Source organism: Pipra filicauda, unplaced genomic scaffold (genome assembly GCF_003945595.2).
Source record: "Pipra filicauda isolate LSUMZ 115617 unplaced genomic scaffold, ASM394559v2 scaffold49_size4853605_pilon, whole genome shotgun sequence".
NCBI classification, from domain to species: domain Eukaryota; kingdom Metazoa; phylum Chordata; class Aves; order Passeriformes; family Pipridae; genus Pipra; species Pipra filicauda.
Window position 1 is genome coordinate 760445 of NW_024104642.1, and position 25336 is coordinate 785780.

Here is a 25336-nt window from a genome sequence, read left to right on the forward strand (position 1 = left end):
CCCCGCCCTGTTGAGGAGAGGGAGCAAGAGTGGCTGGGTGGGGGTCTGGAAGCCAGCCAAGGTCCCACCACACAGTGAAATAAATAAAACAACCCATCCCAAACTCTCCCCCCCTTTCTGTGTCCTTTCAAATGAGATAGAAACAGAAACAGATTCAATGAGGCCACTACCCTCCCTCTCACCCTCCTGAAGCTGCACTTTGGCACAAACAGTCAGTTTCCTGACTGGGAGCCAAATGATACTTTTCCTCAAATAGGAACTCCCGGCTCTTCCAATTTTTATTCTTCATTTGGCCTGTCATCAGCTTGTTAAGTCAACGCTACTCTTCCCACAATTGCAGAAATTGAAAAGAGACTATCTACTGTAATCAGCAGATTATAGTGAAATCAAAAACCATACACAAATATTTAATATGTTGGCATTCAAATACATACATATATACACATACTCACTAAGGTAGATAATCCAGTATACATTCTACACATTAGCTTATATATAATATAGGTACCATTTATCTGCTCATTCTCATACAGACAGACACTGCAACTATCAGCAATCCATAATTACTAACCACATGAAGACAATTTAACAGTTTAGTAAATACTGGTTAATGTTTAAACTGGGAATGGATGTGCAACTTCACCAGACAGGTCAACGTGACTGAAATCAAGAAAGGTTATGCTAAGTATAAAAGGCTCAACCCTGAAGTAATTTCCTTTGGTTGTTTTTTATAATCAGGTCTAATGGCCCATTGTAAAACTATGTTTTATAGACACAATGTGGACTAAACTCAATTCAACCTGTGTCCTTCATCTCCCTAAGGCCTAAGCTAAAAGGAGACTGTACACAAATACTCTGGTTCCATGCCTTCCACCCCCACAAAGCTTTAATAACATGGGATTTGAGAGCATGTCTAGAAAGGAAAGGGGAAGACCCATATCTCTGAAGACCTAAATTCAAAGCCAAGAAAACAGGAATTTCTGCATTTAGTAGTTAACATTTCTCCTTTAAAATACCAAACAAATATATTATCTTGCCTACTGTAAATTGTTTATAGCCAAGCTTGTACACGCACAGTGATTTTTCTTTAAAAAAAGCTTTTAGAGTGGTTAATAAAATGCTGACTTGAGCAATCACCGTAAAGATATTCTGTGGTTCCCATCAGACAAATCTTCAGTTTATTAGCGCATACTATAGAGACTGATCAGCCCAAACAGCTTTTTCGCTCTGCACAGAAATTTTACTAAATAATGGAACATACATCAATTATAATCCTGTTTTCTCATAGCTCACCAACACCACAGCTCCTTAGCAATACTTTCCTAACATACTACATCATCATAACACATAACTGGAAAACTAAGTACATGAGTGGGAATTGGTGCCCTAATGTTGCAAAAACTGCTGTAATCCAGTCTTAAAATCTGGGTGATGTGCAGATGAAGCAAGGTTTACTAAACTGTTAAATCAGAACCTTGCATGATGAAACCATTCTGTTAATCAGGAACACACACTGGCTACACAATTGTGCCTGTCACTTAGAGAAACCCAGTTCTGAGACTGAGATTGAATTAATTTGTCTAGCTACTCACAGGCAGTATAGAGGTTTCAGATTATAAATTACAATGTGATATGAAAAGCACTTGAAGATGCCTCTAGTTAAAATATATCTTGGGACACAGTAAAATATTAATTAGATATGACCTGCATACAAATACTGCACTGCTATTAAAGACTGCTTCTGGAAGTGACACTTTACCTGACAATTTACTTGATAATTAGGATATTTCACAGATTCAATTCAAGACCTGTGATAAAAGTCAGGATGACATAAAAATGAGAAATCCTTGAGTCTCTTAAAAATTCTGTCTCTCTTTTGGTCGTTAATGCAATAACAAACATGCACATCCTTGTTCATTTTCTGACAAGGAAGGATAAAAAAAAAACAAAGTCACAGAAAAAGTGTTTATCATAATTATCTCAATGGAGAGTTGGGAACTGACCATTATGCTATCTTTACACAGATGAGGTAAAGACCACCACAAAGACCACCACTTCTTTAAACTATCTCTTGACCCAGCAGAATGACACTGTTTTTAACAGGTTTTCCTGACAATGCCCTCAAGACTAAGAAATAAAACTAGAAGAAACCCATTCGTATTTCATACAAAGAGCTCTAAATAATTCCAAGAAATCAGTTTTGTTTGGGAGTACAGTAAGCTTTCAACCAAATGCAACAGGGAAGCCATTTTCATGAAAAACTAAAAAGATGACTAATAGGAAAATAAAAAGGGAAAACATTCTTTCTACAAAGTTTCCCTTTTTGTAAACCATGCACTATAAAATTCAAGCATCCAAGAAAAAAAACCCTAAGGTACCCCTCAAGAAATGGGAACCCAGGGAAAGCCAGACTTTTAGACTTAATACTGGCAACAGGGTAACCACTTTGGAATCTGGACAGAAAATCCAGACAACTCAGTTAGGTTGACCAATCTAGAGAGACAGTTGCCCTACAGAGTGCAGACACTATGAAGTTCATACTTATTCAATTTAAATACTCAGTCAAAACATTTTTTAAACTTTCAATATATAATATTTTTTAAGCTTTCAATATATGCATGGCCACATTACAGGAGTATACCACCCTGGTAAACTTCAGATTTTCCTTAACAAAAAAAAAAAAACAAAAAAACAAAAAACAAAACACAAAAACAAAACAACAAAAATTGAAGAAAACTGTGTCATTCAGCTATGAACGCTATCCAACTTAAAACTCACTGCTCTAAGCTGGCTCTGAATTTGGAATTTGTATTTAATCCTTTGTCCCACATCACCTCCATCTCCTGAACCCATTAGTGTCTTCAGAAGCTGTTACTAATGATGTAGACTCATGAAGACAAGAGGGTTACATTTAATTTGGTTTTACATTAATTTAATCTTCTACCATGTATCTATTTTATATTATAAAATATTCTTAATCAACAGTCCTGTTATCTACAGCATTTTACTTCACTTGGATAATGAAAGTTCATGATTAGACTCTTCCCATAAAACAGTAAAAAAGAGGTTCACATTCTTCTCCATTAGTAGATGATTCCCAAATACATAAATTAATGCCTCTTCTTTAAATAATTTTAAATTAAAGAAACATAAGTAAAACCTCCTATTTTTATCGTTGACTCTTACAAAAGTAAGCCATTATCATATGCTATGACCTCTGTGAATTTGTTGATTTCCTTTCCTGTAGTTTTATTGTCACAGATGGATTACAGCTGGAAGTGACCTCTGGAGATCATCTTTTCCAACCCCCTCACTCAAGCAGAGCCACTTAGAGCCAGATCCCCATGACCATACCCAGACAGTTTTTCGATACATCCAGAACAGTACCTCCCTTGGTAAGCTGAGCCAATGCTCAGTCATCCTCCCAGTCAAAAAGTGTTTCCTGGTGTTCAGAGGGAACTTGCCATGTTTCAGGTTGTGCCTATTGCCTCTGGTCCTGTCACTGGCCACCACTGAAAAGAATCTGCCTCCATCCTCTTTACACCCTCTCATCAGGTATTTATGTACATTCTTATGATCCCCCCCCAAGCCTTCTCTTCTCCAGGATGAACATCCCCAGTGTTCTCAGGCTCTTCTTTGAGGAGAAAGGCCTCAGTCTCTTAACCATATCTGTTGGATTCTCTCCAATATGTCCATGTCTCTCTCACACTGGGGAGCCATTTTTGTTGGGTTTTTTCCAATAAAACTTCAGAAATCCTGTGTTCCACTACCTTTCGGGAAATCTCTGATGAAATTGGCACTACGTACGGAATTCGACAGTGCACTTTCTCCTTTTAATTCAAATTACTTCTAGTTAGCTAGAAAGGAACCAAAATCTTTCCAAAAAATCATGCTTTTTGAAGTTTAAATGTTTCTCAGTGTGTCTATGAACCTTATTTTCTAGAATTGTATCAATGATTAAAATGCAATCTAAAAATCCATTCCGTGAAAATCATTATTTTAACAGCTGCTCTAGATTATTTATAATCTTTATATTTATATAATATTCAGTCACAACAACCTGAGTAATTATGTTATCAAAAAGCAGTAATATCTGGAGTCAGTATAAATATTACAAAGCCCATTTTTGAAAAGGGAGGGCATGCTGACCTAGGATATCATCTTACTCCCTTAAGAATAAATAAATTTCAAGAAAAAAAACAGACAGGGATCTGAAATACTGTGATGTGTTAAAAATCATGAAGCATCCTCATTTCCAACACATTGTCATAAATACCATTATGCTTCTGGGAAAACAGTTTGGCTTGTTAAATAACAAACATGAATATGTTGAATGTATTTCTTCTTTGTTTGTATGGTACAGTAGGTTTTACCCAAAAAATCAAATGGCATTAGTTAACGACAAACTTGAAAAAGTTTTGGTTGGGAGTACATAAGAGTACAGGTTTCACTTCTGAAAACATTCAAAGCAACATGACTCTCAAGGCCTCAAGCCACAAGCTCTAGAAGCCTTACACCACACTACACAATTTCTTGATAGCAGCTTTTTTTTCCATTTACAATTTTGTACTGCTCTAAATCTGTTGTAGTTCAAAAACATCATACTCCAGCATTAAAGTTACAGACAATGTCTTGTGGATTAGACACTTGTTTATATTGAAAGTACAGCCAGTTAAACTAAACCTTGTAATTTAAAGCTTCATGGAACAGTAATTTTTATGGTCTGATAAGTAATGGAGACAAACTTAGGTAACCCAGAAAGACCCAGACAAATATATTTATTTAATAGCAAATGTTTACTAGTCAGGCTGCAGAAACAATACTCTTTTTTCTCTCCTTCACTGCAAAGTACTAAGTGTACACACACATGAACACAGCCAGAGAGGAATACAATTACAAAGGACATTAAACCAGAAGATAATTTATCTGTCCTGCTGAGGAAAGTTTAGGGAAGTAAGCCAAAACATCGGAAAAGAAGAAAACACTAGAGAACTAAACAAAAGAAAGTAGACATATAACACTGAATTAAGATAGTGCAGGAGCTTTATACAATACCCTACACCCACCTACACTGGTGCAACTTAAAATGAATCCACAGAGCTCCTGACAGAAAACATCCCTGAAATTATCACCTACACAAAGCATACATGACAAAGTATAGCACTGTAAAAACTAGAGAATTTTAGCTAGAGAAGAAAGCAAGCATTAGGTTGATAAAGAACATATCAGCAGCACTTCTGCTAGCTAACATGTTTCAGGCTAGCTGCAATTATTTCAAGTGTGATGCTTACCTTTAATAGTTTCTTCCACGACTTCTACTACACGATCTATCTGCTGAACCTAAAAAAAGTCAAAAGGCAAATATCTAAGTAGACAACAAATGGACATACTTTTATATAAACTCTTCTTTAAAAAAGTGTGTCCTTCTGGACTAAGGGGAAGTAAAGAGTTTTGGGCAGTGTTTTTAGCCAGGGTTTTTTTCTGTGCATCTTGGTCCATCTGCCAAAAGTAACTTTAAAACTCACCATCTAATTTAAACCAATTTTTTTCCTCAAAAATAACAAGGTCTTATAATTTTGGCAAAAATCATCAAATCACTAGACAAGAGTGACCTAAGAAAAGAGTTCAGGCCTTAACTGCTGTTCATGGTCTGTGAAAGGCAGTGGTCACCCTCAAAGAGACCCTAAGTGCTCCCTCACCCCACCCTCCACAGCAAAATAGGAGATGGTAGAGAATATAACAAGAAGCTAACTAAGGATATTGTCAGGGCAGACTACAGGGGAGAAAATCAAGGAAGTACTGCAGGGGAAAGACACTGGCACATGGGAAGAAATTTAAAAGTACTGTGGTGAAGTTTAAGGGAACAAGATATTCTCCTGAACTTAAAATGCAGGCACTGTTTGGAAATGGAAGGAAACACCCTCATGCTTTTAGTAAGACAGAATAATACTTAGTGACCATGCCATAGCATCTGCAGCAAAGACAACAAATTTATGTTTTAGTGTTACACTTGCCAATATTCATCCATAATGAGATAAATAATTAAATTATTTCTTATTAGATACATTAGTCTTTATTTAAAGTCAATGGTCAATATACTGTAGAGGTTTTGGTATACAGAGTAAAAGGAATCAGCACTAACATTGCAAAATTAAACACTCAGAAATTCTTGAAGTTGAGATTCTTCCTACAGCTTTCATCCAAACCACTTATTCTATGTAATGTCTACTATAAATGTGTATAGATGTTTACATACAGCAAAGGAAAGCTTACTTGTCACATTTAAATTAGTTTATAATTTTCCCACAATAATCCTTTTTAAACACTGTTTCTCTAAGCTGTACATTATATGAACTAAATTTAGCATGAGTTTTGCAGCCTTTTCCTTGGAGTTTTTTATTAGTTTGTTTCCAAAACAAGCAGAAAAGCACAATTGCAGAGGCTTCAAGAGCAGAACCTGGCCTGCAACAAGTAGCCTGGAACTTGGATCTCTAGTATCAAAGCCATTAAGTCTCTGTGCCCTAAACCACCGAGTTTGTCATTTTCTGTAAACATACGTCTGCTCAATCTTCTCTATTTCACATTTATTTTACCATCAGTCTAATAGAAGGTAAAAAAAAAAAATCTCATCTGTAGCTAGAGTCTGATCTAGGGTTCCCAACTCAAGTCAGTAGGAGTCAGTTCCTTTCCTTGTTTGGGTGTTGGATCAAGTCCATGTAAAAGTACTTTTTCTTTTTTTTTCAACTTTTTGAAATAAAGCCTTTTTAAAACACAAATGTCTGCCACTTCAGATTTCTGAATACAGTATATTACTTTTGAATTCTAGAAATTAAATTATTGCTAATATTTGCATTTTAATAATCTTATTAAAAGATAAATATATTTAAACAATTTTCTGAAACACAAGCATTCATATTATAGACATACATATGTATATTTACATACTTGTGTACATACCCCTTTCAGATATAGCTTTAAAACTTATGACTCAAGAAACTTAACATACAGACTTTCTATTTAATGTTTTAAAAATAAACTAAAAAATGACACTTGAAAACAAAAGTGCACACACTTACAACTACAAATATAGACAGAGAAGAAAGTTTGTGCCAAATACATTGCCTAAAATATTACTGCTACATATCTCAATACTAGACGGTTTAAGTTCATAATAATTTTAATCCTTTAAAATATGAGAAACCTGGTTTATAACCAAGTTTATAACCTCAGCCACCTATGATTACTTGCTATGTTGCACATCTGGGGAATTTTTGCATTGCTCTAAACCCCCTGTTAAATAAAGATAAAAAAAAAGTCCTCGACCACTATATTGCATTTTCATTTTATTGGATAAATTAAATTATTCTCAATATGCCTGTCAAGAAGATGGCTCATGTAAGTAATTAAAATTACAGGTCTAAGAGATAATGAGATCTGCACCTAGAAATGGATGTTTGTTCTGCCTTACTTGTTATTTTCCACATTAAGTATTTTTCATCTCAAATGACTGGAAATTGTTTGCCTAAAGTCCCAAGTGGTCAAGAATAATATGTGGAATGCTTCCAGTCTGTACTGATGAAGATAAAAGTATTTAAGTAGATCTGAGGTGAATCTGGTGTGGAAAGAGGGAAGGGTTTAGTGGATTCTTATTTGAAAAAAAAAGAGGGGAAAAAGAAGAAGAAAAAAAAATGAAAGTCATGGTAATTAAGTTTTCTGGGGTATACAAAGCTCTGCAGGATTCTTTTCCTCACATCTCGCTAACCTTATGGAAAATTCTGGAGTGGTGTCAAAGGCATCTGTAAACTCAAGCGAGACCTAAAATGTCTCCATCAGGCATCAGGAAGCCCACAAAGTTCAGAAACTTTAAGGTTCTTAATGGTGTATAAAGGGAAAAGACACCATTCCTCAACGTTTCTTTGCAGCACATCTCAATAAGCCAAACCCCCAGGACTGCTGGATGTAGTCAGTGCACCACACCTGGCTCCACAGAACTTGTGAGATCCTGTTTGTAGCATAGGCAAGTACACGGTGGACTTAATGTCCATTACAAATGAGTCTCCATTAGGACTTGAATACAACAAAAGCTACTGGCCAATTGGAGCAGGCAGCTAAGTAGAACTACACCAAAAAAAAACCCCACTCAACCACCACAACTCAGGCCTGATGCAGAAATCTGGGCTGAGATTGATATAAGCCAAGAGGACAGGCAAGGTCAGTAGGATGAATGAGTTGCCAAAGCAGGAAACTGACTGGTCAGAAAGCAGGGAAAAAGAGAGTTGTACCAAAGCATGAAGCCCAAGTTGAAACAAAAACCAGGAAAAATCCTTGACCCTTCCTGGTGGGATCAGAGCTTGACCTAAGTACAGCTCAGCAATCATATGTATCCAGCCCTTATACACACAAGGAAGACATGAGGCAATCCATGCTGGGGCTGAAGCCGCAGGTCGCCACTGAACACACAATTGCAAATCATACACCTCCCAGAACACCCCAGCACTCCTCTGGGAGACAGCACTCCTGAGCTCTCCAAGCTGAGCTCCCATAATTAGCAAAAGGAGTGTAGAAATGCACACACGGTTCATCTGTCACCAAAGAAAGTCCCCCAGTTCCCTTGTACTGACACAATCACATTCAACAGATGACTGTTAGGTGGAAGAGACCCAAAGACATGCCTGCAATGTGCCATGTCTGCAGTCTCACACTACGTGATCTGTGAGTGCTGACAGACATGAAGGTTGAGGATGGTGGTGCAAATTCTTCCAAGCTCTCAGAAAGGATCCAAGTTGCCTCAGAACCAATATTAATATCCTGGAACTGTTTTGCAGGACATGGAGTCTGGGAAAAAAAACATAACCTCTAAGAGAGTTCCTACAAACTCAGAATACCCTTAATGGGCAATTAAGAGCGAAGTTGCACATCTACCCTGAGATTCTGCACTCTGTATAATCAGTGAGTCTCAGACCAAACAAAGCTATTTAGAAAAGTGCATCTATGAATCTATTATAAAAGTAAGAGAAACTTTCTGAGATTCTCTTCAGGGAGGCATCAAGACCTCTGAAAAGACCCTTCATTACAATTTGGAAAGACAAAACCTCATACAAGGCTTACAGCGAAATAAATACATGTTCAGTTTAATGTGTCCGCTGAAATACAGACAGAAGCATTTTTGGGGTAAAGATATTTGGACCAATCTCTCTCTGAAGTGACAGGATCAACACAAAACAGGAGAGATGGTCTTCAGATGTCCCTTACAAGCAAAGCTGAATAAAAAGTGCTAAACCTTATAAAAACAAACAGCTCTTTTCAGTGAAAATATTCAGTGTCTTAATGGTCTTTTCTGAGAGAGAAGCCTCTTCATGCTTCTCTCAGTGGCTGCAGCCATAAGAAAATAGAGGGTGGTCACAAAAATAAGCAATTCATGAACATCCAATGTTTTCTGGAGGAGACAGGCTGCCTTTTAATGGAATCCACTATGCAGGCATCTAAGGTACCTCAGTAAAGTTGTTTTGTTCAAGCTGCACCACCAAAGAAGTTGAGGAATGATCTGGCCCAACTACTGCAGAAAAGGTAGCAATGCGTAGGGCTTCCTAGAAGTCTATATGATGAAAGAAAAGATACTCATTTTTCCCTCCACTAATATAGCCTAGACATAATTTCAGATGGAGTCAGCTGCAGGAAGCATATTTACACCAAAGACACACTGTCCTTTGCCAACTATGGCAGTACTTGTGCATTCTGAGTTATGCCACTGCCTGTTAGATAATGGCTATCCTGGTCTCCTCTGAAGAGGATTAAATCCCACAAAGTGAGCATTTCAATTCCTTCAGAAAGCATCTCCTCATATTGTGATTGGACTTTACCTCAGCCAAGAGTGCCTACCAGGTCATGAAAAGTCACTGTAGGAATCGGGAAGCATCCTGACATTCAAATTAGCACTTTTATTCAAATTATCTTTTGATTCTTAGTGCAGTGGTACCTCAACATGTGTGACTGTAGAATATACTATACTCTTTGCTGCATCCAAATCAGAAGATCACAGAATAATTCCTGGAAATGACATGCCATTTCTTGTAAGTGGTCACAAGAAATCCACATCATCTGGATGATTCTGTTGTTTCTGCTGGGGGACTGGGATTAACCTGGTAGAATCAAAAGCAAATAAAAACAAACCAGAGGCCTTGCCACTTGCCACCAGTGACTATCTGTTTTGGCCAAAAAGTCTGTGGTTTCACCCTCTGATGAGTCTCAGCTCTCAAGGCTGCTGAAACAGTTACCATCGCTTGTTAAAAGTGGCAGCTGGGTCTTCATCCCAACCAGCCTGCTCCATGACCCTCCCTCAGAGAGAATACAATTGCTGCCCAGGCCTGCTTCCTTTCCACATGAAAGAGAATATCTTTCACTAGAAGGTGTGAAGGTTAAAGCTTCTCTGACATTGACAGGACAGTGACAACAAGAAATTACTCCTAGAACCTCCTTCAACTGCCCTTCCCTTGGTATAGTGACTGAGTTTCCCAAAGAGGGAAACTTCTCAGGGGTAACACAAGCAACGTCTAAGCACATCAAGTATCAGAAAGATCTTGAAGAGAGTCAAGAAGGCACAAAGACCAGAAATATTTATTAGAGTAGAAATGTTTATTGAAAAAACACTGCAAAACAAAGAATCCTTAGACAATAGTTGAGAGAAACTGAGGACAAGGTGCCCACAATAAGGAGGGAGCAGCAGCTTGTTTGCACAGCATGAGGCTATTGCTGAAGAAAACATCACCAGCACCCAGCTGCTTAAGAATCACAGAATATTTTAGGTTAGCAGAGACCTTTCCAATCATCAAGTCCAACCATTAATCCAGCACTGCAAAGCCCACCACCATGGCAGTGAAGAAATTTTTCCTAAGATCCAGTATGAACACCCAAGGAATAAGCATACATATCTATACATAACTACTTGAAGTAAAACAACCTTTTTTTCTTCTCTAGGAAAAACCCTACACATCTTTGATTCTCTGACATATCTATTCTGACATAGATAAGAAACAAAATGGTTACTACATAGATAAAATAATCAGTCTTAGGTAACCAAAACCCGCTATTCGTAATCATAAAGATTTTAACTCCAGTTCACCAACTCTCAGCTTCATCTCACCTTGTTTAGGCAGCTCTGTCAAATGTCGGATGATAAAAAACAACTCAGCCTATCCTCTCTCTAAAGTCAGTAAAAGGGAAATACATGGCTTCAAAAGGCACTTCAGATCTAAAAATCTAAATTATTTTAGAGATAATTATCTTCATTGACCATAAAGAGAGCTGAGCAAAACAGACTCTCAAATTACAGCACTTAGGCAGCATAAATCCAGGCCTTAATACATAACTTCAAAAGGCATGTGACTAGCCATGCTGACTTCAGAGGCATAACATCTGTGTTTAAAACCCTGCTGACAATAGTGACCATAGTAATGGGCAATACTCTGGTTTATGTAGGTATTTTGAGAGCAGAATCTACACAAACGTTAAAGGGAAGCAAGACTAGCCCAGAGAAGCACATAAACAACTCATTTTCATTGCTAAACACTGACACAGTTGAAAGATAATGCTTATCTAAATTAATTCCTACACCTTTTGATACATGGGATAGTGTGTAACTGCTGTAGAAATGAATAGTTTCTATTTGCATGTCCGCTTTTCAGTTTAAAAGTAGGTGCTTTGCTGACATTGTTTTCTGACTTTCCAGGTTCGAGTGTCCTATCTGAATATCAACATGGGAATTCAAAAGCCAAAGCTGACCAGTTGAGAGGTACTGACGGAGCTAGAAATTGGTATGAAATCACTCTTGGCTGCAAGTTACAGAAGAACAGTGTGCACCTGTCACCAGGCTTTCAGCATGCCTTCCAAGAAGTTCTGCCAATTCAAATCATTCAAAATAAAATTCTATCAAATTTGTCTTTCATGAAGTACACATTGGATATTTGCATTTATGCAAGGCTCCGGTTTAAGGGCAGCAGACAGGCTTGCAATCTTGAATGTAGTTTGACTTTACAAACACTGCAAGGTAGGCAAGTATCACTATCTCTGTTTTGCAAATATCACTAAAACTTGTATGAACTGAACCACAGAAATACCATACAATGTATCTTCCTCATTTATGAGACCAAAGCAGTAGAGATGTCCAGACATTTAGCTTCTTGGTAAGGTTACACTGATTTTCTTTCACAATGGCGCTGTTAAAGCTCTGCTCACTGGAGGGTTTTACAAATGGAGAACTAAGGCACATTAAATTTAAAAGTGTATACCAATTACAGATGTAAAGCTTGAGAAATAAAGTGCCTGGTTTTTGTCATGCACTTAGCATTTCTTATACTGAACCATCTGTTTTACAGCAGTGCCCCTCGTGTTAGGCGCTGCTACTGGGAGTGTTCAGCACTCCCGCTACTCAGACTCCTGAGTTTCAAACTGGATATGAAAAACAAATAACCTAAAGCTTGCCTTACAGAGTAGAACTGCCAGGGAAAAGGGTTATTTGGTGGTCAGGGGAATGCAAGGAGCCTTGACAGAGAGCTTTTCATGGCTATATATTTCACCTGGAAGCAGTGGCTTCAAGCTCAGCTTGGCCAAAGAGCCTAGAGTAACTCTACCATGCACAGGACCTGCACCTTCTGACTTGGAGAGTAGCAGCAAAGAGGGGGTTACAGCCTTGGCAACACTGGATTGTTTTTGTGATTTTATGCAGATGAAAGAATGAACTGAAATTCTTCCCTTGGGTGATGGGTGTATGGCAGAAGATGATAGGTCTTTGATGTTACATGTGACATTGGGAAAGACGAGGAAGGAAGAAGAATTGGAGTTGATGTTCTCATGCAGGATCATTCATCTGCGGAGCTATTGTATGCCTTTAATGGAATACACATGTGCATTAGGCCCCATGCTTTCAGTATGTACTGCAAGTTTGATGATTTCAAAGTACAGATACATGGCGCTTATGAAGCATGTTAAGACCAGTAAACTGGTCAGGGTTTCCAACACAGCATCGTTTGGACATCGAATACCTTAAAACTCCAGACAAATGTCAATGAAATAAAATATCTCATCCCATTCCAATGGCTCAGCTTATTACTGGGAACAAGGGTTTTGCACGTCCTTGCATGCAACTCGAGAAGTGAGGAAACATTACGACTACCTACATCCATTCACAAGTCCTAGACTGTCAGCTACATCTTTCATTCCCCCTTGTCCCTCCTTTCTCTTTCCCAATAATCCCCTCAAAACATTCAGCACAAAGTGACATATCCTTCTTTTTGGCAACTTAAAATGAAAAGTGAGGGACAACTCGTAACTATGAGATTTCTCTTTGCCATATGTGAGCTTAAGTTTGAAGTGGGTACATACACTGCAAACACAAAGGAGTGAGGTTTGGAATCCACCTGAGGGTAAATGGCTGTGAACCTCTGTAATGCATCATTACATGTTTCATGTACTTTTCACCTCACCCTTGGCAGGTTTATTACCACCAAGAGTTTTCCCATTTCAGAAAACAGCTCCTTCACCTTGCCATGTTAACAGCTCCTTCACCTTGCTGTTCCCAGTTTTGTGTCATCTTATGGTTTGCCCCAACCCACATTATTTTTAAAAAGCAGCAATACTTAAAAAACAAAACAAAACAAACAAACAAAACCAAACAAAAACAAAACAAACAAACAAAAAACCAAACCAAAACAAAAAAAAACCAACACAAAAGCACAGTAACATCACAAATGATAACAAGGATATGAACTTGCCCTTCCTTTATTTCTGTTCAAATCAAGCAATAAGAACAGTGGAAACTAAGTCCTGTAATTCTCAAATGCAGATCAAAACAAACCCTGACTTACTAGAATTTCTCTGGTAGTTATATTGCAACTTCCTTCTCCATTATAACAAGAGAAAAAGAAGAGCCCTCTGACACACTCTGCCTTCAGAAAGCCACCCCGAGGGAGTTATATTTGCTGGTAAATAACCACATTCTCAGACAACACTGTTTTTTAAAATAAAATATATTAAAAAGAACAGGAAAAACTCACAAAAAATAGCAGAACTTACATAAGCAACAATAAATCATCTATGTCTCTCAGCCAAGTTGAAGATGAGACCAACCTGGTATTAAAGCAAGACTTCCAAAACTGTACTCTTAATGTTTAAAATTTTAAAGTAGAATCAATATCCTACTGCCAACAGAACATTTTCTATTTCTTTATTCTGTCGAAATTGCCTTTCAAAAATATTTTGAAACAGTAAGACGACTCTTATCCTTTAAATACAGTCACCCCCTCACACACACTCTTTGCAAAATCAGAAGAAAATATTAAATATACAAACCAGAAATGTTGATAATAGTTGCTCTTAGCTTTGCTTCTGTTAATAGTTATGCCTCAAGTTTAAGACCTTTCTGAGCTGAAAGATCTTTTACTTAAAGTACAGTAAGTTTTACCACAGCAACGACAGTGAGAAAACAGTGTCCTTATTGTGAAGACAACATTTCATCATTTTCAGGTCTAGTTACAAAGTACTTTGAAACACCACATTAACAACTTAAATTCCTAACAAAAATCTTTTTGTAATAAATACAAAATTACAAATATTTTTCACTAAACACTGGTTCTAGGTACCAAAATGAAGATAAAAAGGTTAATTTTCAGAAATTGCATGTTACCTAACAGGAAACTTAAAAAAAAAAAAAAGGAAAGAAAAAAAATTGTTAAAAAAAAAACCCAAGCTTCAGGTCCCCCAATTTTTTCTAAGTTAAATTCATCAAAACTGAAATATCAAATTACAGTCTTGGTCAAAGGATAATGACTCATTCTTTTTTTTTCCTGTCTTCATATGTGTAGATATCACTATAGTCACTAAAACAACCAATTATAGATCACATAACTATGTCGCCTCTGAGCCAAAAGGAAATTCATTCACCAATTTTTGTTTTTCCTGTCCTTCAGCACAGAGTAAGTTACACTTAATTAGTCAGTCTTGGAGATGACAGAGCACCCAGTTCTCTTGCACATATTTGTATAAAGTAAGACTTCAGAGTCAAATGGAAAGCTTGCTCCTTTCTTAAACTGTAACCATTAATGTAATTTACTCTATACCAAATAGCAGCAGCCCCTGAATCTAATTTCTGGGCCCTGAGTTAATTTATAGAAATAAACATAGCTGAAAGTGGCAGTTGGGTAAAAAATGAGAGATACAATATTTTGAGTGACAGCAGTAATTAAAAATTGGAATAGCACGAAGTCCATCTTTATAAAGCATTGGAATAAATTAGTTAATGAAGCTTTTTCCTAATTACAAACTAACTTATTTTACTTCTAAATTACTTTGAAAAACTACATCTTGTATGACCTTCTAATGAAAGAGAAAGCTTCACAGAATCACAGAATATGCTGAGTTGGAAGGGATCCACAAGGATTGAGTCCAGCTCCTGGCCTTGCACAGAACCATCGTCAAGAGTCACACCATGTGCCTGAGAGTATCATCCAAATGCTTCTTGAACTCTGTCAGGCTTGGGGCTGTGACCACTTCCTCAGGAAGCCTTTTCTAGTACCCAACCACGCTCTGGGTGAAGAACCTCTTTCTAATATCCAACCTAAGCCTCCCCTGACACAACTTCAGGCCATTCCCTTAGGTTCTGTCACTGGCCACCACAGAGAAGAGATCAGTGCCTGCTCCTCCTCTTCCTCTCATGAGGAAGTTGTAAGTGCAATGAGGTCTCCCTTCAGTCTTCCTCTTCTCCAGGCTGAACACACCAAGTGACCTCAGCTGATCCTCATACGGCTTCCCCTCAAGGCCCTTCACCATCTTCGTGCCCTCCTTTGGACACTCTCTAAGAGCTTAATATCTTTCTTATATTGCTGTGACCAAAACTGCTCACAATATTCAAGGTGAGGCCATAACAGTGCACAGCAGACTGGGTCAATCCCCTCCCTTGACTGGCTGGTGATGCTTTGCCTGATGCCCCCAGGACACAGCTGGCCCTCCTGGCTGCCAGGGCACTGCTGACTCATATTCAACTTGCCATAGACCAGGACCCCCAGGTCCCTTTCCATGGCACTGCTTTCCAGCATCTCATTCCTCAGTCTGTATGGACACCCAGGGTTGCCCCATTCCAGGTGCAGAATCCAGCACTTTCCCTTGTTGAACTTCACATGGTTGGTGATTGCTCAGTCCTCTCATTTGTCGAGGTCTCTCTGCAGGGCCTCCCTGCCTTCCAGGGAGTCAACAGCTGCTCCCAGTTTTGTGTCATCTTCAAACTTGCTTAGTATCCCTTCCAGTCCTGCATCCAAGTCATTTATGAAGATGTTGAAGAGATGGAGGCCCTGTGGAACCCCACTAGTGAGAGGTTACCCCATTCACTATTACCCTCTGTATTCTACCTGTGAGCCAACTGCTCACCCACTGCTTTGGAAGATTTTTGTTGTTGTTCCTATAAAATCCTAGTTTCAAGTGAAATTCATTACACTGATGTGGAAACACATTGATCTCTTTACATTTTTAACATAGAGACAAGGCTGCACAGTCATCTGCTCTGGCTTGACACAACACAGGACAGCTTCACTGTAATGCTCACACACTGACTCCACTGCTTCAACTCAAACATGCCTTTTACAACTAAAAGGCTTAAACAACTAACAATTAAAGGCTTGAACAATGAAGAATCTTTGTGAACTTATGCTTTGACTCCCAGATTCTCATTACTATTTTCATTACTATTTTACAAAGGTGATTCAAAATACAGTAGTATTGCATAAAAACACTGAAGGCACTTGACTAATTGAATGAAGTCAAAGCTCTCTGCTTACCTTTTCAAGGTAACGTTTGGTAACTGTTTAACAACCCAGTTATCAGTGGATTTAACTCTTCAGACTGCCTCAAATTTAAACAAAATAATCATTGCTATTTGCTCTTTTTCTTGATAGTGTGAAGTAAAAAAACAACCACCAAACTCTCAGTTGTGTCCATGTAATTTATATGCTCTTGTCTCCCACACTTCATCCGCTGACTTTAACGAAGGTCTTAAGGCTTGTCTTAAAGCAAATAAACTGTGATATTTTTAAGACCACAGTAATTGATATCTTATCCTGCATGAAGCCTCGAAATTTTCAGGCTACAAAGGGCACAGGAACTCAGTTCCAATAACAGCATCTATTTCTTTCTCATGCCACAAACAAAGTAAATCACCCCAGATGAAGGAAGGTTTAAGTGTTGTATAATGCAAGAAGACTAAATGGGGGTGGGGATGGCAGAAAGCTTCTCTGCTGTTTTTTCCAAGAGAAAGGCAACGAAGTCTATATATTGACATTGACCAATTGAAAACATTTATGAAAAACTTCGGTTCTTAATTTACAAAGATACCTACCCCTATAATACTCAAGCCTTTCAGGTAGTCCTGACGAGGTTGGGCTTGTGGCACACAGCCTGCTACAACGACTTTCTTCTTCCCTTCTTGGGCTTTCCTAAAGAAGGACAAACAGTGTGTTAATAGTTTCTGAAAATTATCATTTTCAACTTCAAAGTAGTCATATTATGCATGTGACACAGGAAAGCAACTGCGGTGAAAACATTTCAAAATCAGAAGCAACTTGTACGTGTTTGAACCTCAGAAACCAAACAGATCAACACATGAAAAAACTCTATATGAAGCTCTCAGGCTACAGCACTCACGGTTCAATTTGGGGAGTATCTACGGAGAACATAACCACTGCATATCTTGGACAAAAATACAATCTTGAAAGTTCAGTTAACCTTTATTTGCCACAATGGCAGCAGAGAAACTGGTCAAGAAATATGGGGGAGAGATATTAACCTTGATTCAAGAAAAGTTACACAGAATGCAAGGGACAGCCTATGCAGACAGGAAGCTCTAGCTCAGAACAGACCCATTTATGTAGTACCAGTCAGAATTTACCAGTTACATCAGTCTTCTGATGTTCACTTAAAATGTTTATTTACTTTAAAATACGCAGTTACTTAGAAACATTTAAGCATATTGAGCACTTTCAAACCTTAAGTGCTTGCCTCTGGCAGAGAAGCATATGACTGGATATTAACTTACATAACTCCTTAGCTTTGATGCTACCTTAGCATCAAGTAAGAAACCAAAACTCTAAGATTAAATGGTTAAAGTGTTCATTTCATTCGTAACATTTTGACTCATTTTGAATTCAACACTGAATATCAAGCCTTGGAAGTAATGGAAGCCCTGAACAGAACTAGTGGCTGTATACGAAACACTGAGATGCAGAACCTGCTCATGTTTGTTAACTTTGAAGATCATCCATTAGCACATTAACCCAACATGACTACTGCATTATAATGTGCAAAACATTAAAGAAGAGAAGCACTGAATAATTTTACCAGACTTGCTAGGTCTAACATATTACGGGGTTGCTCCAAGAACGATCTCTCACAGTTGCATGTTGTATCACAATCTCCCGACAGACTTCTGTCAAACTGGAACCTTGTAAATCCATATTTTCTCCAGCAATGTATGAATTCATGAAGTGTTTACCGTTATGTTGGAATAGGCTACGACACGTCATAACACTTTTTAGAAAAATTATCCAAAAGACACAATTACTTAGACAATTTTATACTCTTCAGCTTGGTTGAGCTGTCTCCAAGCTGAATGCACTAGAGAAAGTGATGTTCAACAAGCACATGGATGCTACATGAGTATCTGTAGGTCCTCAGCAAAGGCAAGTTCAACCAAAGAAAAACAAACACCAAAACAAAACAAACAAACAAAAAAACCAACCACAAAAAAGACCCCAAGCTCAAAACAGACTAGTACCACACAGAGTTACGCTACTCACAGTTTTCACTTCACACTTACGAACAAATCTATTTGCAAATTATAGCTCAAAGTGAAATCTCACAATATTACACAAATTGTAATAATAAAGGAGATCACAGGCCATTTTGCCAAATACCTCGTAGTGGCTGCTGCACTAAAATGCAGTATTTTAAAGGAAAAAAATAAATATCCTACACAAACACAAGTGTAAAATAACAAGAAAATGGATTATGGCTATTACCTCTATCCAATATAAATGCAGCAAATCTCTATAAAGCATCCGATTTTGTTTTAGTGGACTTTCAGGAAATCTTCAAACATCCATCATACAGAACCTCACTGGTCCTCTACTTGCATGCTAAGGTGTATAATATGACTGCAAATTTTATTTCACCTCTTTCTTACTCATATTTCTGTGGATAAACAACTATGATGAAACACTAATTTAGTATTCTTCTTAGGTATGGAACATTTCTTAGGTAGCAACATGTCTCCAAAGTCTGCAATCCCTCTTTTCTTTCAGTGGTATATATTTAAGGGTTTTGCAATACTTCAATGGAGGTTACCTACTACATACCCATGAAAAAATAAACAAAACAAAACAAAAATTGTACTTCATGTATAACCTAAAAATGTCACATAGCACCATGTGACACTCCACTAACTCAAAGGATAAAAATCACTACTTATATAGTTTTACAGACTCAGCCTAGTGCCTGGAGGCAAGACAATAAGCCCTGTCTCCAGCAAACAAAGCACATGTCCCTAGGCAACTCAGCATCTGGTATAATCTGCTGCTAGCAACAGCCGTCTCCATCTACTTGAAAACCTGTGAGCACTACAGAAGAAAAAGCTTTCATTCAAGTCTTTTTATCGGAGAAAAAAAAATAAACAAAGTTTCCCCTGACACATTAAATGGCATTTTAATGTTATTTCACAGCTTTAACATTTTGCCATATCTTCTGGGACTATAACTAGAGCTAGGGGGGAAAAGTTAAAATGAATATTCTTCATAATAAGCATTGCCTGCATTTAACTTTTTTAAAGTTGCACAGGTCTCTACAGAATAAAGAATTTTGTACATTGAGATTTTTTCCTTTAAAATGCAATTAAGTGGACATGCCAGAACTAAATTTTCAATCATAGCCAATTTTCATTACATCTATAATAAACCATACAATACATGAAAACCATCATAAATGAAAAACCCTCGTAAGGAAATGATGAATTTTTTTGCCTCATTTTCAAGAAACCACTTCTCAAAATATGCATTCCACTACTATATTGTCACTTCCTTTTAATATTGTTTAATAAGCCCTGTCCATATTAACAAAAGTCTACAAAATTATTCTTCAGAAATCTAGTTAGCACAAGAACTGTATTAGAAGAGCCTTTATCCCTCCAGAACATGAATAGTAATGAGAATAATACCTCATGGAATCTGGTAGGTGGCATGAATAAAAACATCTTCTCTTTTAGAACCCTTTCTATTTTTCAGTTACACGAACCTTACCTTGAACTTTCAATTTAATTGATTCAGGAAACATCTTTTAGAAATACACTCTTCTCTAAAAAACTACTTGCAAGGTATACATCTGAATAGAAATTTAATTAGAGCAATTATTTTTTTAAAAAAGCAATTATTCAAGCTACTTCCTAAGTAATGGGTGGAGAACAAAAAACAAGTGAGAAACAACAGGGGCATGAAGTACTGCATACAGTAGAGGACTCATATAAGATCACAGATTATACTCCATTGCATAGAAACAGCCACTGCAACTATAATTGTACTATCAGACTTAATGAAATATGTTCAATTTATTCTGCCTGTTACAAAGCAAACTTAAAAATGTAACTAGAGAATTCCTGCCTTGCTTATGTGCACTTTCATTTATGCTGTTAGGAACCTGCTCAAACTGGAACATTCTGCTCACAATTTTACATAACATGTTGTTGCATTGATCCTCTATTTTTCAGTTTTCAAACTCCAAGAAAATTTGGCCAGTAATATGACAAAGAAACACCTGTCATCCTCAAAAAAAGCACCCCCTAAGTGTTTGCTACATCTGCACTGTGTGTACAGCAACAGTGCTGGATACCATGGCAGCCAGTGTAGGAAGCTGTTCCACTTTTTCATGACTCATACGGCTACTCAGGTTGAACCACCACAATAAAAAGTTAGGGACCTTTCCCTGAGGTTCAAATCTGAGGAAGCCAATAATAAAGTGGAAGCAGAGAAGATGGGCCAAGTTCAACAGAAGACAATCTGTGACACTGAAAGTAATTGATAACTTGCTCTTTGCTGGAGGGACAAGAGAAGCCAGATCACCACCACTCACCTGCTCACTTCCCTTTCCATAAGCAGAGCTGCCCACTGGACACTCATAAGCTGTGAACTATTAAATGAGTAACTCATAGCTTTCAGAGAGCCATCACTACCACCCACCAAAGTATTCCAGCTGCACAGGAAGGCTTAGCAGGCCTCTGAAATCAAAAGCAGTCTGGTCTGCAGTGAGGTAAGCTGACAGACTGGTCAGCATGAAACAGGCAGTTTGTAAAGTGCTGCTCTAGTACCAGATATGTGAAACCAAATATTATGCCTACAATCCCGAATTTTTTTCCTCCAAAACCCATTGTTGGTGGAATTAAATCACAAAAAAGTGTATAAACAATGAGCAGAAGGCTGCTGGTAGCAAGACAGGTAACAGTCAAATACAAATAAGAGTGGAATTTTCAGCAAAAGCAATAAAATAAGGGGGAATGTGCTTTACAGTCAGCTTGTTAAGCTTTGCATTGATAGTAGTTGGGAAATGTTTAAAAATAATAAGAAGAACTATTTCTAATGCTAAAGTACAGCAAGAAGTAATTTTGTTATCTGAAATGAAAAAGGAATTATTTCAACCTGAATCCAGGAGATGACAACTGACCATACTCTCAAGTAAGTTTTTACACCAATGAAGTATCCCTACCAAACACAGTACTCATCTCCTCACTGTTGCACCTGCACAAACCTGGTAACTTTCACATAACATGAACAGTTAAACTGAACTGTGCAACGCATCAGAGTAGTCTATTCATGCCATTGTCAGGGCCTCCTATTACACAAAATATACAACATTCCTTATCAGGTATTTTAGAAAGGTGTGAAGCCATAAATCAACAGGACGTTTGTGTCTAGAAATGCCCAAAGAAATATTAGTATACATGAAAAAGTTCTGCTACAGTAGCTCTAGCTGAATGCAGTATTAGCTGGGTATATGATGAGATCAGGCTGCCAAACATTATAAAAAGTAAAACTGAGGAGATGCTACTTCCCTCCAGAAATGGTGTTGTGATGTCTCTGAGGAAAATGAAATGATATTTGGCTAAAGATGTAAGTATGTGAAAGATCTTCCAACCATCACATCTACTGAATTAATCAGCAGAAAGCCATAGGTTTTAAAGAGAGCACAACACCCCTGGAATGAAAAGATGGTGCCTGTATAGAATTTGGAATACATTGCTGAAAGTCCATAAAATCACACAGCTATTTTCTGTTTGAAAAATTACAAATTGCAACTTAAATTGTAGCTTTACAGGCTTTGAGCCAATTTAATGTCTCATTACTATCCAAAGGCTTGCATCCCATCCTCTCTGCTGCTGCTAACTCCTACCTTTCTCCAACTTCAACCTCTCCTCTTTTTCAGTTCTGGCCATCTGGTATCTCTGTTCTGAGTTCTACAGTTCGCTGGGCCTTCCAGGGCCCCGTTTAACTCACTGATATAGAAGACACCTATTGAGCCAAGTTTGGGGGGTTTTAACCATTTTATTCCATTAAGTTAGCTCATGGGAGAAGGGGTGCAGCAGGGCCAAAATGGAGGTCAAGGGAAAGCTGTTAGGAAGGAAACAGAAAAACAGAAGGACATGGGAACTCCTTGTTTCATCTATGGTGAGTTTGACAAGTCTTGTGAAACCTTTGAGGTCACAATATGCTGAGCAGCGTGGGTGAACAGAAAGCAAAAAGAATGTAGGAAACTCATACATGTTCTGCTTTCAAGGTTAGGGACAGCCCCACAAAGGCCTGTGGGAAACCTGAGGGAAGTTCATCAACATCACTAATCAGAGCAGAACCACTTGAGTCTACTCAGGCCTGTCAGTTCCCTTGTACACTTCCACAGCCCCCAAAGAATTACTGTAATTTGTCTGCAAGGCACATGAAAATGCAAAGTTCATTTGAGGATGCTTTATTGGAGTTTACTGAATTGCTCTTAGAGGACCAGGCTGCAGCAAAGCAACCATCTTAGTTACCATGCTGCACTCACTGAACTTGTCTCCTTTGGCAAAAACCATCAGGTAACATGCAAATACTCTGGGGGAAAAATAAGTTGCAAGTCCTCCCCCTGACAAAAGCAAGCATGTCTTCTCTGAAAATACTTGAAAATACTTCAAAAAGAAAAAAATGCTTGCCCCATCAAACTCCAACCTAAGGTTGTACAGATGAGCTACAAGCAACAATAAATAAATAAAAGTACAAAAATATCCTCCCCAGCAGAGCTTTTCATAGAAGGTGAAATGTCAGCTCTGAGAATAACTTCAATACTCTCATGCTACATACCAAATCATTCCCCAAGTTTCTGAGAGGAATGGAAACTTGTTTTCATCCAGCTACCCGGCATGCAAGTGAAGTGACTGCAGCTTTGTCTGCAAAAGGCAATCTGATTTGAAATTCTAGACACAGTCAAATCTGTGCGCGAGTTTTACTCCAATTTTCTGTAAACGTAACTTTATAGGCAGCAATTAAAGATGCAAGAGCTATTATTCCTGGGCAGTCATTACTCAAACAAATATAATATTTTAGTGGTAATGATGGTCTTTTTTTCCTGCAAAGGCTTTCAAATTAATAGTATAAAGATTTTCTGAAATTGAAAAAGCAGACCAGAATATACTAAGGAAGAAGATGAGATGAAGGAATATATCATAAATCTCATCTTCACCCAGGCTGGTAATTTTTGTAGCCCCAAGCAAGGCTGAATTGACCAATATGACAGAAAATTCCAGGATGGTCTTTGGTCAGGCTAGGCAAACATGGTTACAGGCCAGTTCCTGTCCCTCCAGATGATTGAAAAAAGCAGATTTAAAAAAAATCAATAGACCATCATTTGAAAGCAAATCTGCAAACCCCATAATTAGAAATTATCAGCCTTACAACAACAAAAAAAAGTTTTTAAAAGCAAAGTGTACTTAATCACAACCTGCTCCTTAAAAAATTTTGTCTTGGTTGGTGGCGAACAGATTTTTACTTGTTGGCTAAAAACCATATATGTTTTAAATTATTTTTTTCCTTATTATTGGAAAGGGGGGCTTTTTCTTTTTCTGTTTATTTAAAAGATTGAGGGACCTTGTCATACAACAGAAAATACTAGAAACAGCATTTGTCCTCTCAAGACTGTTAAACAGGCTCTGTTAAGGGAGGTATCAGACCAGGTGCCAATACACCCACTCACCTGTTCAAACCTCCCCCAGCTCTAGTCAAGTGAACAGTACAGTCTGCCAGGACTTGTTAGACACTGACAAACCTTCACTGGCTAACACAGGTGACATTCATGCTTTATAGAAGCTATTTGCTAAAACACTGAGAAGCAATTTCTTTCTGCAATATTTTGCAACTGTTTAGGCTCCTACCATTCTTCTACAAATTTTGGGGTTTATGACTTATTTTTAAGCACATTATTGGTAAGAACACTACTATGTTTTCTTTCTCCCTCCTTTGAGTTCTGATCTTCAGCTCTCTGCTGACAGCAGAGTATCTTGAATTTCTTTGAGGCACAGAGTAACACATATACTGAAGTTCTGCTTACTTGGTCTTGCAAACACAGAGGCTGCTGGCAGCCACGTGCCAGGGAAGTGCTGCAGGTGGCAAAAACTGGAATTGTCTTTAAAAAAAAATTTACCAGTTTTTGCACATCCTTGAAGCCTTATGTCCTTTATCACATAGATGACAAGTTGTAGTAAGGTTCTAAAAATATTTCACTTTCTTTCTACATCTCCAGTTTCATGTTAGTCTTTCTTCAGCAAGGATCTAAGAAATAACAATGGCAAGAGAGTTTTCAGAAGTAGAAATAGCTCCAAAGCTATAGAAGTAATTTTGTCCTTTTCTCTTTGCCTTCTTCCATTACCTTCCTCCAAGTGCAAGCATTTTCACATTCTTTCTACTACTTCAAAAAAACCCACTTCATTCTCCCCCTTTAAATGTGAAAATTTAATCCTATTCTGAATTTATTTTTGCATATATAGATGAACTGTTCAAAGATATACTTGTCTCAAAACCAGAGAAAGAAAATCTCACATAAATTCACTTGGAAAGGGACATTAAACTTCTGACAGATTAAAGAAATGGAAGTCAAAATCATTACAGTGAACTTTTATATAGCCCACTCAACTATACCTCTGTTCTTTCTACACACATTCCTGTAGGAACAACAATATTCTATTGTAGTATTTGTGTCGTATGTTGCCTTTATGTTTAGTTAACTGACCATTTAT

At 37.7% G+C, this 25336-nt stretch overlaps 1 protein-coding gene across 1 annotated transcript in view; it reads right to left on the reverse strand.

Moving 5' to 3' along the window:
* The window catches only part of CDKAL1 (CDK5 regulatory subunit associated protein 1 like 1), a 415564-nt gene that overhangs the window by 270219 nt on the left and 120009 nt on the right, over positions 1-25336 (reverse strand). Inside the window, exons 6-7 of the mRNA XM_027748305.2 lie at positions 17378-17474; positions 5292-5340 (exon numbers count right to left, since the gene is read on the reverse strand). Coding sequence (XP_027604106.1) covers positions 5292-5340; positions 17378-17474 — 146 coding nt within the window. The remainder of the gene's footprint in view (positions 1-5291; positions 5341-17377; positions 17475-25336) is intronic.